Below are 14,308 nucleotides of genomic sequence, written 5' to 3'. Positions count from 1 at the left end.
CCCAGGCTGTTTTTCTCCACCACCTGCTCGGTGCATTACTTCATCCGCGGGCCAAGGACACAGTTTAATTGGAAGGCAACTCCCCTCATTTTCTATCTTGGTCAAATTAATCTCACTGTGAGCTTTAGCTCGGAGCTAGCTTGTTACAAAGCTCTCAACACAGAACATATTTTCATTCTGAGTATCTTTCTGTAAATGAACATTCTGTCTCAACCAGGAGGTATTTTTGACCAGCTGTTAAAACTTCAGAAGTACACCTAGAAAAGAGGCAAAGACAGTTTCCTGAAACATCTGCCTTTTATTAAAAGTCCATCATATGGGTCAAAAGAAGGGTGAAAAAACCAAATCAGTCCTTTTACTTCTTCAGTATGTGATTTCACAGATACTTTTAATTTCATTTTAAAGAAAAAAAGGAAAGTAGCATGTACAGGGAGAACAATCCAATAGGAAATACTAAATCTGTACCTGTTTGTGTGTCAACTCACCCGCAAATGGTGAGTTAAAAGATAATTTGTAGCATTTGAAATGTCTTCAAGTAGCCTTTACACTCAGCAAAACTTTGGTCACAAGTGGATAAGGTGATCATGGGATCTGTTCCATGAAAAAAAAATATCCCCTTAGATTTTTTTTTTTCCTACTGTTTTTGATATATATTGCATATTGTGCCTTAAGGGCAGCAGCTACATAAAGATATCTCTCAGTATTTGTTCAGTATTTGACAGTTAGGCTGTTCCAATGTACCTTAGGGATTTTTATTCTAATTTTATGCTGTCAGACTTTTATTTCTCTGACTTTGTATCCTCTGTGGTAATATTACTAAAAGCTTTCCGGTTTTGTGGGTATCTTTATTAAAAGAAAAGTAATTGTATTAATCAGAGCTTAGTTTTTCTTGCCTTTTTCTTCCAGATTATCCCAATGGCATTCGGCTCACGTCAGCTGTTCCAGGAGCAGATATCAAAGTACTCATAAATTTCAATGCACCAAATTCTCAGGACAGGAAGAAGTTTACAGATGATTTGAGGGAATCAATTGCAGAAGTTCAAGAAATGGAAAAGCACAGAATAGAGTGTAAGTACAAAGGTACATATAATGGAGCATTTTCCAGCTAATCAAAATAATAAAAAGTAATATTACCCTTGGAAAATTTAAATTTTAAATTAAAAATTACCATTAATAAAAAGTATAAGAGTATAACACATTAGAACTCTGTAAAAGTTCAAAATAATGTGGGTTTTTCTGTGACTTTATCTTGAGAAGAAGGAAAAAGCCAATAATGCCTTAAGCCCCGGATGAGTTCATTGACTACTATTTACTGCAGTGTAGCTGCAGTGGAATTCATCTTGGATAAGTTGCAAATAACAATGGGCAGAGGAGAGCTGGGTCTGTGATTTGTAGCATAAATTACAGGAAGAATTTTAGGGATAATTTGGACAGAAGAGAGCTGGGTCTGTGATTTGTAGTATAAATTACTGCAGGAATTTTTAGGGATAATGTGGAGAAGAAAGATGGATCCGTGATTTGTACTATAAATTCCTGTAAGAATTTTAGGGATAATGTGGACAGAGGAGAGCTGGCTCTGTGATTTGTATCACAAATTACAGCAGGAATTTTAAGGGCAATTTACCTCACACTGAAATTCCCAATGATGGCTCTTCCAATAAGCTTCATTGAATTTTTCTTCATTTCCGGGTTGCAATTCCTGTGGTCAGTAAGGAAGTCATGGTCCAAACCGATACATTTTGCTGGTAGTCCCGTGAGTGTCTGAAGATGAAATTTTATCCCATTTTCCCAAAAGAGAAATCCAGCTGTGGGTAGAGGGGTGAAACTCCCTGTGGGACGTTCTGGGTTGTTTCATGCCCACAAACACCCCTGTAAAAGCCCCCGTGTGTGTTGCAGCCGAGCTGGAGAAGCAGAAGGGGGTGGTGCGTCCCAGCATGTCGCAGCGCTCCAGCCTGAAGAAGGACTCCGGGAACGGGACCCTGCCCCGGGCGTGCCTGGACGACAGCTACGCCGGCGGCGAGGGGCTGAAGCGGAGCGCGCTCAGCTCCTCCCTGCGCGACCTGTCCGAAGCAGGTAAGAGCTGCCTCTCCTCCCCGGCTCGCTGCATGCCTCCACAAATAGCAGTGGTGGAATCTTACACTTCCAAGTAGCTCCTTACTCCCCCCTCCTCAGCTCGTGGTTAATTTCTGTTTGTTTTGGGTTTTTTTTTTTACCTTTGTTCTGTTAAGCGGCTGCTGTTTGAAAGTATTAAAGCCGTTGTAGGTTGCTATAGAAACTTTTAAAGGACAGTGAAGACAGAGGAAAAATTGTAAGTTTTTAATAAAACAGAAGTGACTGACTTGTGCTAGGAGCAATTCACTTGGTTTTCCTTTCTTTTTTTTTCATTGCCTTTGCTTTTTCCCCCTCATAGACTAGGCCTGGAAAGGGAAGGAAAGCTCCTGGTCTCTGTGTGACGAGCGCTTTCTGTGTACTCTGTGCTCAAGTATACCTGTGTCACCACCTCGATGAATGAAACTGAGTGAAGCCCTACTAAATTCTCTCTAGAGCTGTGTAACACCAGTGTGCCCCTGATGCTCTTTTCTGGTTCTGTAACTCAGACACAGTTCCTAATTCTTGCAAAAAGAGGTTGTTGTGAAGTACTCTTTGCAACAGAACCAAAGAAGCCCTATTGGACAAGGATGCTGATAACCAACAAAGCCACTGATGTGTCTTAAGTTTTATTAACTGGTTAAAGACTGGAAAGCAGTGGTGATACAATTTTTTAGCCAAAGCAAGCCAGGGGAAGTTGGGCATGTTTTTATTTGATGGTTTGCCTCACACCTGGCATAGCCATGTAATCTTTCAGTGTTAAAGATTCCTGTCACTGACAAGAACTCTTATCTGAACACCATGTCCACTATTCAGAAAGTACTTCCATAGATAGTAGCAACTCTATTTTTTTTAGTTATTTGGTTTTTAGTTCATAGGCTGTGTTGCATACTCTGCTTTGTTCTTTCAATTGCAGTGATGATGTCCAGTGTAGTCATAATTTCAATATTCTGTATATCTTTGGTAGTAGACACTACTTACCTATTTCCTTTTTTTTTAACTAAAGAGGAGACATTAGCTATGCTGCAATAAATAAAATTGTTGTAAACTGAAATGATAGCCTGTGTTTTGTGGGTATATGTATGTGCATACAAATATGTAGAGAGTGAGCTCTTTCAATTCTTTTCTTCTCTGTTTAGGCTTTCATACTCACATCTCCATGTGCTTCATTAAAAAGACTTAGGCCCTTGATCCAAAATCAGGCTGAAGTTGACTATTGGTGCTTGCTTGGCTCCAGCGGATTTTAGATCAAGCCCTAGTCTTCACCACTCTTATCTCTCAGATTTGAAGATACTTCATCTTTTTTCTGTTGTTTTGGTTTTATTTCATTAGAATGAGAACTACCATATTGTTAATATGTGAGTTCAGTGGGTATCTGTACCCCTAAATGTGATTTCTGATTAATTTTTTCATTCCATTAGAATTACTCATCCCTCTCTTTCAAACACTGCCATGTATTTGAATTCATATTATGGGTTTAATTCAACAAACCAACATTTGTAATCACAAACACATTTCACAGGGCATGCCTACAACTGGCATGCTTCTTACTGAAAATAACCTTTTTCCATGACAAAAAGTAGAAATCACTCACAGACTGCAGGGTTTATCAATGAGTTTGTTAAACCCAACTAAACTTAATTTTAACCTGAAATAACTGAGAATTATGGAGAGCTTCTGTTTGGTCTTGTGCAGTGCAACTGACTTGAGAAACAACCAGCCTGTTATTTGCTGTGTTATTTGGTGGAATGACTTAAGGGAGATGATCCATATCATTCTGCCTTCTCTCAGGGAATAGCTTGCATGTGAGGCTAATTTTATTTTTAATGTGGGAGAAGTGATCCACAGAAAAGCAAAGAAATCTCTTTCAGTTAGGAAGATACTGCCCCTCAGTGATTATCCCATATTAAATTGCTTCTCTAAAACAGGCCTGAGTTAGGTTCCCTCAAATCCTTCTGTGGATGAAGCACAGGATGAACAAGGAGGAGGAACAGGAGTGTGTGGGCCTGTAGGAAAGTAGATTTTTAGAGAGACCTTTCTACCTTGAATCAAAAATAAATCTAACAAACAAGAGAAAATGGCCTGATTTCATATTTATGCAGGAAGGCAGGTAAATGTCCAGTGAACATTGCAAACTCAAAATTTTAACTGTTTATTCAGTGAAGGGAAATGTGACTGAACAGCATTTGGCTGCACAGGTACTTGACAGAACTATTTAGGAAAAAAATCCATTGCTGTCCCCCAGACATCCCAGTAAATGGAGGCTGTGGAAATTACTAAATTTCTCTGAGTGACAATTCAGCAGCTTCTGAGATCTAGCAAATACCCTGACTGATTCTGCCTCCTAGGCTGGGCATGCACAGAAAAGCAGGATGTGTCCATCAGGTATCCTTTCCTGAGAGTGTTTCCATGCCTTGGCCACAGCAGCTCAACTCCCAGCTGTGGGAAGGATGTGCTGAGGATCTCTTCACTGGGAGATGCTGTTGTTCCTTGTGCCTTGACAGTTCTTTCCATGGAATATAAAACAGAATGTGACATCCAAGTGTTCCAAGATGCGAATATGTCAAAAATATTTAGGGCTTTATTTTTCTCTAAAGATAAATGTATAATTTTTATTGCACATTCTTGAGCTGGAAGAACTGAATTTATTTTTTCCAGACCTTGAAATTCTTAATTTATACAAAAATATTAGAGCCAGGCAAATTTTAATGAATCTAAAGCTGAGTTTTATGAGTTTACAGAAAGATGGGAAAAGTGTGATGTCCCCTCATGGCCACTGTTCCACAGGAAGAATGATTTGGTCACTAAAGCAGAGCAGAAAGAGTTGGACTGGCTGTGTTTCCCATTCTGTTTCTCCCAGAAACAGTCCCATTGCACTGATTTTAGGTTCTTCAATTTGAATTCCAGCCACTTTGAATTGCTGGGGGACCCAGCGCTTTTACATTGAGTTTACAGAGGAATTCAAACTTTATTCCCACATCACTAATCTGTAAGGTGGGAGTAGTATTTACACACTGAACTGGTTTAAAAATTGCAGTTTTCTTGTTTGCCCCAGTACTCCACAACTGGCACAGCCAGGTAGTACTGACCAGGTGAGGGTGGTGCAGTGGTTCCTGTTACTGAGAGCTGGGCTTGTCTAAAACAGCCACAGGCCAAAAAAGATTACTGCAAAATCAAAACAAAACCAAAGGTATTTCCAGGGTTAAAATAGTTCTGTTTCAGTGTGAAATCTTAAGATTGTACCTGTTTCACACAGAAACAAGCTGAAAATGTAAAGGTGGCAAACAGTACTTTCCCCCTCAAAAGTGGTCTCTCCAGTCATTGGAGAGAGTAATTTAACTTAAAACTTTTTTCCAAGCTTTCTCCCCCAAGACACTCAAAGCCAAATCATAATACTAAATCATAATATCAAATCATTGATAGTCTTTAGCTATCAGTTATCTCACTGGCCCAGAAGAGTTTCAAGAACTACAGAGCAGGAGTGAGAAATATTTCCATGTACTGAGCTGATCTGTAGCCTAAACTGTGAGATCACCACACATCCTGTGATGTGTCCTGCACACATCCATTCTGCAAGGTGCAGTGGCCTTTATTAATGAAGCTCAATATTCTTTTGGCATGGTTAAGTTTGTAAAAATCTTGTAATCACTTCATATCTCTACTATAAATTTGAAATGTTCTTGGCCCTATATAGTGCATGTTCATATATGAGGCATACACTTGTGTAAGTTCAAGATATTTCTTGCAAGGAATATTCATATCTAACAGATAAGGTTAAATTAATTGAAAATTTATTTTTATAAATTAAAGTCCACTCTAACAGCCTTAAAATATTAAAGTAAGCTTAATATATTAAGCAAAACTAATCTTCAGATTTGATAAATACCACCTTGCTTTGTACCACAGCTACTAATTATCCTGCCAGTACATGCTTGGGTGCAGTTCTAGTTTAGAATTTCCCTGAGATGCATGTGAAGGCTGGAGCTCCAGGGAGGCATTTCTGCGATGGGATGCTATCCCAAAGACCAGGGAACAGTCTGGAATAAACACACATTGGCAGGGGGAATGCTCCAGGGGATTTACTGAGTAAACCCACCACACTGCATGTCAGCACGGAATCGGGATCAATTTGTTTTTAAGAAAAAGAACTAAGCCTCTGTACGGCAGTAGTGCCTATCTGAGGGAAATTACAGGCATTTAAGGTGGATTTTCTGTTTGTTCTTGGCTTTGCAAGTACTACTTTGCCCTGGAGTTATTCTGAGCAAAATTCCATCTGTCGCTCTCTGTCCGTATTTACTGTGTCCGTGGTTATTTGATCAGACTGTGACTCCTGCCATATGCAAAAGGCATTGGATTGTTGTGTTTTCCTTCATTTTTGGCCACGTTTAATGCCCCGTGTCAGCTCTCAGTCTTATTTGCAACCCTGACTGCTAAGTTCCGAGGTGGCTGCCGCAGTGTGTTTGCATCAGCAAGCAAGAGGGGTTGGAGTGTTAATCAGTACTAATCCCGTTATCAGAGCAGAAAAATATCAAACCTGACTAGGAGTCAACATAAGGGATGAACAAACCCAGTTTTTCTTGGGGGACTCATAAGATAGTAGAGTTTGGCTGAGGCTAAAACTGCAGCAGGAGATGAAGCAGTGAGCTTTTGACAAAGAGCCCATCCAGGGAAATTGTTCCAAATCCCAATGAATTTCTCAAGTCAAACACAACACCTTGACCACAAACGCCTTCCCCTCAATTTAATGTCACTGCAGAGGGGTTGTACTGGGGAGCAACCATTTTTAAGAGGGGAGAATGTTCCAGTAGCCTGGAACTGTAGCTCTTACAAGAAACTTGTTTCAGGGCAGTGTTCTGTGACCAACCAGGTCAATACTATGCTTATAAATCCAGCAGGTGGTAGTTTTTGGTCATCCTGATCCTTTGGGTAGTCTGAATTGCCCTATGAGCAGTTCCACTGCTCTCTAGTTCTGATCACAGGTGCTTTTGGGGTGTCTGTGATGAGGGTACATCATTAATTGGTTAAGTGATGCTGAAATCCTCACATTCTCTGCCAAAACTACCTCTCCGTGTAGAAAACTCTGAATGCAGCCAATGCAGGGTGGAGACTGATATTTGGCCTTGCAGGAAAACAAGGAGAGAGTGCTGAGAAAGCTTTGGTTTCGAAAGCCCTGCAGATTTTAGGGAAGCTCTGAGCACCAGGAGGGCTCCTCAAAGCTCAGCTTTGTTTCTGCACCCTGCCAGGAAAGTATTCTGAAACTTTGCAAAGCAAAGCTCCACAAGTTATCTTCTAAAAATCTCTATTTCCACTGCAGCCAGATGCTATTTTCTCTGCTGTGAAGTGAGAAAGAAAATCTGAGATCCTGTGTCCTATCCAGCCACTGAGGTCTTCTGGCTCTTTAGGCAAACTGTCTGGAGTTTCATGTGTGGGTTTAGGCAAAAGTTTTTGCAGTTTGAGACTGTTGGAGTACAAATCCAACATGCTTAAAGATAAAGCACTGCACAGCTAAACAAACAAAATCTAGCCATAATGTCAAGACAGATTCCAGATTTACTGATCAAAAATTAAGTTTAGGGGTTTTTTTAAACCTCATGAAAGAATATTGTATGAAATCCACTGAGGTTCAAAGCTGAAATTGAAATTATAAATTCGATAAAATGATAAAACCGATGAAGTGATAAAACGGATTAATTGATAAAACCGATGGCCCTCACAGTGCCCCACAATGAAGTTCAGAATATTTCAACGTTAAATTTTGCATTTAAGTTAATGCCACCCCACAATTATATCTCAATATTTAAAGACAAAAAAACCTCCATGGCCGATTAGCTTCCAGTAAACCAAACCCTTTAAAATCATTGCTGCTCAGCATCACAAGCGCAGCACTAAACCCAGCTGCCCAAACACCTCTACTTCAAAAGTTGTGCAAATTACCAACAAAATAATCACCCCCCGCTCGTGTGAGCCGATCCCCAGCACCAGCAGCTCTCCAAATTTCCACTGATCCCCTAGAAACGCAGGCAGGTGCAGGGAGTTGCTGTCCCTGCCGGCCCTGAAGCTGTGGGGCTGTGGGGCCGCGGCTCCTGGCGCCGGTCGTGTCGCAGTCTCTAATCTCTGCTGTTGCATGTCCTGGGCAGGCAAGCGTGGGCGACGCAGCAGTGCAGGATCGCTAGACAGCAATATGGAAGTAAGTAGGAAGTTCCTGATGTCTAGCTGGATGTGATGATGTGCATTTCAAACCTTTCTTTTATATACATACATATTTTTTTGCTCTTTTTTCTTCTAACATATATATATATACACATATATATAACCTGCCTGCCAGAGTAAAATGCATGCCTAGGCTATTCACTCTGTATTCTTCCAGCTTACAAAGCACTGACAGCTTGTTTTAGAGCAATGCCATTTTTGGTTTGAGCTAACCTTGTTCCCTTTGTTCCTGCCAGCATGGTTAAATGGATATGATGTGTCCTTTTGCCACCATTTCAGTCTGGTCCCAGCTTAAAAGCCCACCTTGCTCTTTGTTACCAAGTACACTGTTCTTGCTGTTTGATATTTAGCTACAACTATTGACTGTCATGCTCAACCATCCCCATTGCTTATTTTCGAGTTCAATTGCTAAATGTATGCAGTCATGACACCATGGAATTGCACAGATAGGGCATGGGAGGACAAAAAAAATTATTCAGATAGGTGAATTCAATGTGGATTTCATGAGATTTCATTCATCTTCAAACCATTTATATATACTGTTCATGTCTCTGAATTCAGCTTGCAGATTTTTTTTTTTTTCTTTTTTTTTTTTTGTGTTTGCTTTAGGTAGATTACAGTTTAAATCTAGCATACTTTGCCTAACTACTCTTGTGTCCCATAACTCTTTAAAAATACAAACCCTCAACTTCAGCAACTAAATTCCAGGCTAAATAATAGAGAATGTTGGACCATAGGTCAGAAAAATATAAGCACATAGAAATGTTAGTGGCAAAAATGGTATGGTTCCATTTAACACAAAATGCAGAGGTAGGCCTGAGAAGCAGCACTGTCATATATAGTAGTGGAAAACTGCTATAAATAAATATTTAAATACCATTTTAAAATCTGAGCTGTAACTGTAATATTTGCTGCTGTATGTTTAACTATTTAGGTTGCATTTAATCTAGCACTTTTTTTTTGTGGTAAAAAAGCAAGTATGGTATTTTTTGCAGTATTTTAAAATGTATTTTTCCTTTAAAAACACACTCGTAGGTCTTATATCATGTTACATTTCCGTGACATTTTTTTTTTTAATTTGAAGTCATATCACTTTATGTCAAAATATTGAGAGAAAATCACCCAATGCTTAACATCCTCTAAGAAAGGCATGAGTGCCCCACTGGCCACTTAGGGAAGGTGGAGATAAAATTTCCCCTAGAGCTCTCTAACATAATCCACCCATGTTAACCCTAAAGGAGGAGTTTGTGGGTCAGTGTGAACTTTTTCTTTTTTTTTTTTTTTTTTTTTTTCCCTTTCCGAACATTTCAAGATATATTTTTTTTAATTTTTATTTTCTATTAATTTCTTTTTAGGGGTCCATCATTAGCAGTCCTCACATGCGCCGAAGAGCTACATCAACCCGAGAGTGTCCATCTCGCCCTCACCAGACTATGCCCAACTCCTCCTCACTCCTAGGGTCCCTGTTCGGTAGCAAGAGGGGCAAGCCCCCCTCGCAGAGCCACGCGGCCGCGCAGACCCCGCACCACGCGGAGGGCGCGGCCGCCGCGCCGCACCCGCACCACGCGCAGTTCTGCCACCAGAACCCGCCGCCCTACCACCACCACCACCACTACCACCCGCCCCCGCACCCGCACCCGCACCCGCACCAGTACCACCAGCACGGGCACGGCCACGGGCACGGCCCCTACCTGCCGCACGCCCCGCACCACGGCCCGCACCACGGCCCGCACCACCACGGGCCGCCCCCGCCGCCCGCCGCCGCCAGCACCAAGCCCAAACACAGTGGCATCAGCACCATAGTCTAGGCCTAAAGACCCTCCTCGTGACTCTAGTTCCAAACCCAGCTGCAAAGGCACTTAGAGGAAGCAACAAAATCACACCGTCAGTTTTTACCCAGGCCGTTTAATGAGCTTAAAGGCTTGCTGTTACTAAATAAAATAATTCCAGTTAGCCCAGGCCATACTGGTTTTACTTATCTACTGGATAGATGTTCACCACCATCTGGTTAGTTCTTATTTCCAAACTTGCCTTGACAACGTGCTGCTTGCTGAATCTGAGGAAAGCTACCTTTTACACCAAACCCCTGGACAATTTTACACACATAATGAAAAGCTAGCCTATGGAAAAAAAACAGGGAAAAAAGTCAGACAGAACCAAGTGTTGCATTCTTGCTCTTTTACTCTCAATGGGCAAAAAAAATAAGTAGACCTGATATGGTTGATGAAAGTACGTAAGTAAACTTTATATAATATAAATATATACATATAAATATATATATATATATATATATATATATATACTGTATAGTTAACATTTGTGCTTGGAAAGAAATTTTTTCAGTCCACAAAACTAGCAATATAGACTTTACAAGGAATTCCACTTACTTGATAGGACAGTATAATAGATGAATAGCATATGAAAGTAGACCAAAACCATTAAACGTTAGAAACCAATTTCAAACATTTCAGTATTTTCATCACAAGTCCCCTGGACTTGTTAAGATTTCTAAGCAATCATTACTAAATGTGCCAAGTAACATAGCATTTAAATGTTATAGTCCAATACTGCTTTGTATAAATCCTTATTTTATTCACACGATGATATCATACGTAATCAGTATTAGAGCTGCTCTGCTATTTCAGGTAAGCAAACTCGTTAAGATGCAGTAATTATTCCGTAGCAATGGAGGGTGCCCACCTACCAGGGGGCACCTCCGAGCATTGGTCACACAAGTTTTTAGACACTTTAAAGGCTGTGATAACTGTGAATTTACATGATCCACATTTCTTTTGTAAGCATATGGATTGAACGAGCACATGGGAAGAGTTCCGCCAGGTGCATGTAAACACTGCAAAAACATTCATCTCAAACATGAAAATGGCAAACCTCCATCCTTCTCAGCTACTTTGGTTCCTGTTTACCATAATTGCTCATTTTTACCCCCAGCGAAGCTGAATTCTAGTCCAGAGTGTTTCCAGTGGAAGTGCTCTAAAACTTGAAGGTTTGCTTTAGAATTTAGTATAGGGTTTTTTTATATATATATATATATATTAAAAAAAATTCAAAATCTGTAATTCCATGTAGCCATGTGCTAGCAATGAAGTGGCTTTACCATTTTTACTCATCACATTTGTTAGTTTGAAACACCCAGCACTCAGCAGGCTGAGTTTATGCTCAAACCTTCACTTCCATAGTCCAGTTAGTTGCAAGACATCACATAAAAATAGGCTGTGCTGTTGTTGCTTATGTGTTGTAACCAAACAATTTGCAAATTTCTCTACAATTTGTATCCCAAAATCCTGTACAAAGTTATCCATGGCACCTACTTTGTAGTTTCAGCACTTTGAGCCACTGCAAGGACTTAACACCTAAACAGTAGAGACAAAGGAATCACAACTGCAAAACTGTACCAGCCTAAAAGCAAACCTTGAAGAGGATGAGCAAAAAGTTCCAGTGAGAGATGGGTAAAAGTAATCACAGCTCCAACCAGTCGGGTTTCTGTGTAACAGAAAACAAACAGTAATAAAAGCGTCCCAAATCGGGAGGACATGGGAGCAACAGAGTGACTTGTCCTGTTGGCTTGCTCATGGCATCTCTAGTGTGGGGAGGATGGGAGAGGTTCAGTCATTTTTTCCCTTTCATACCATGGATACCACAATACCAGCAGAACTGCAAACTGAGCACTTTGTTCACCTCCACAGAGAGCAAATACAGCAATCTAGAGTTTAGCCTTTTGTTTCCAGCAGTCCACGTTTGTTTCACACATGTGCAATATGTTTTCCCCTTCTGCTCCTTCTCCTCAGAATGATCTCCATGAAAAGAAAACAAGTGATTATTATTATTTTTCTGTGTCACTCATTCTATTCTAAATTCTGCGGCTTACCTTAAGAGGGCTCACCTGGGTCCCCTGAGGCTCTGTTCCTTGCAGTTTAAAAAATATATACTGTTCTTATAAGGGAAAGTAGAACTGTCTGCATGTCATCTAATGTTATTAGTGTGAGGCTACACTCTACATATTGTATAATTGCAAAATATATCAGTGTTACTGTTGATATTAGTTGAAGTAAAGTGATAACATGTTTCAATATGTAGACTTTTCTTCATACATCTGTACCAATAGTAGAGTCTAACTGTAATTTATAGGTTGTTCCAGAAAAGATGAAGAACCATTTAGGTGCAAATATCTCTGAGAAACTGCATCTTTTAATTAAAACAGAGGTAAGAAAGCTCCTCTTCACTGGGTGATGGAGTCTGTACTTGTTTCAGATGCAGAGGCATAATGGAAGTAAAATTCTGTAGATGGAATAAAGGCAGAATATGCAGTAGCAGTGGAGAGGAAAATCTGACTCACTGTGTTGATTAACGCTGAAGGTGTTAAATCTCCCAGATCTGCATTTGCTTTGTGTTTAAAAAACCCTTTCATTCATTTAAATTAGAGTTACATATATTCTGTGCTTAAACAGTGAGCCACAGTTTAATGCCTGCCCACTGATTTTCCATGTGCAGTCAATGTATTTGTGAACCAAAGTGTTGAGGAGATGTCACAAATGTGCATGCACAGAAACATTTCCACATGGTTCCATGGACACTGGGGAGGAGAATGTGCCTGCCCTGGGCCTGCAGGGAGTGTGAAATCACAGATCACTTGGAGGCTGGTTAGAAACCAAAACTGGTAACCTGAGAGCACGGGATTTGGAAACTCTGTTCTTGCTCTTTCAAGCCAGGGAGGAGAAACAGTGGACTTTACTTTTTTTTTTTTCCTAGTTTTGTTCTGTTTTGTTTCTTAGACTATGTGTTTCTATGTACTCCAACCAAACAAAAGTGTCTTGGTGTCAGCACAAGTCTCCAGACCTTTGCTGCTTGTATAGGGTCATAGTAAAACCTCTCTGACTCCATCCTTGATCAACAGTTGCTTAGAGCAGTGTGGGTCGTGCCTAGAATAGGAGAATTCCAGCACTTAACACTGCCTGGGGTTAAGAAAATGAATTAAAATGAATTCTTCAGCCTGCAGACAGGAGTAGAATGGAGAGGGTTTTTTATCAGATACCATTGCCAATTACAAACTGGTACAGAACTGCATAGACTGACCGTGATTCTCTCTTCCCATAAACGATGTGGCAAAGCAGTAATGTTGATTTGGACAAATGAAAGGGAAACGTAAAGAATGAAGGTGTGGCAACAACAAAAAAAATCTTTTCTGGGACAACAATCAAATATATATTTGGGGTTTTTATTTTTTTAAGTTAAGAATGAAATGTAAAACAATGTAAAGAAACAAAAAATCAAAGTTCATCCTAATATAATGTGCGTCTTGTATTGCTAAAAAAAAGAGTCTAACATACAGTGTAGAATGATTTTCCCATCATGTACTGCATACAGCAGAAGCCTCTTGTTTCTTGATAAAATGAGCTGAAAGACAGTCAGCAGATATTTAAACACTGAATCTCTAGATGTTGACTTGCTGTTCCATATGAAGCTGTGTGTTTTCTGCAGTTAAGCATGCATTTTGCTGTTCCCTTGTAAAATACCATCACACTTCTTGACTGAAAAATGGATTCTCGTGTATATATTTCAAAGAAAAGTGGAACCAATAACAAGATTCAATTTGGAAAAGAGAAAAGGGGGTGGTGAAAATGGGACCAGTAGGGGGAATAGAGAATTATCTAAATTGTACATAGTGTGTAAATTAGCATTACTATAAGTCTGCAGTCACTTTGAGGTTGCCTATCTCCTGCTAGGAACTTAAATCAGCTTTGAGTTGTATTAAACTGTTAGAATTAGGTCTTGAATGCAGACTCTTAAAGACTTCAAAAATCATTATGCTTACAAGAAGCTTCTGTTCTGGGGAGGCTCGAGACCCCTTTTGTAACTCTGGGGAAGAAAGGAGTGCTTTCATTTTAATATGCATTCTGTTTGTAAGTAGTAACAGACCCTATTGATGTAAAACTAACTGTGATCATGTGGAGAAATCAAATAAATCATTTAAAACTCTTTGTTTCTCATTTAA

At 40.0% G+C, this 14,308-nt stretch overlaps 1 protein-coding gene across 1 annotated transcript; it reads left to right on the top strand.

Annotated features, from left to right (window-relative positions):
• The first annotated feature begins 1,950 nt into the window (after nucleotides 1–1,950).
• Nucleotides 1,951–13,377, top strand: LOC135307569 (histidine-rich glycoprotein-like). The gene is made up of 3 exons (XM_064431976.1): nucleotides 1,951–2,073; nucleotides 8,226–8,275; nucleotides 9,654–13,377. Exons 2-3 carry the CDS (start codon nucleotides 8,270–8,272, stop codon nucleotides 10,104–10,106), a joined length of 459 nt encoding a protein of 152 aa, XP_064288046.1. The 5' UTR covers nucleotides 1,951–2,073; nucleotides 8,226–8,269; the 3' UTR covers nucleotides 10,107–13,377.
• The last annotated feature ends 931 nt before the right edge of the window (nucleotides 13,378–14,308 follow it).

The sequence above is a fragment of the Passer domesticus genome, chromosome 9, assembly GCF_036417665.1.
Source record: "Passer domesticus isolate bPasDom1 chromosome 9, bPasDom1.hap1, whole genome shotgun sequence".
Taxonomy (NCBI): Eukaryota; Metazoa; Chordata; class Aves; order Passeriformes; family Passeridae; genus Passer; species Passer domesticus.
Note: the sequence above shows the minus strand (reverse complement) of the source record. Positions and strands in the feature narration are given on the sequence as shown.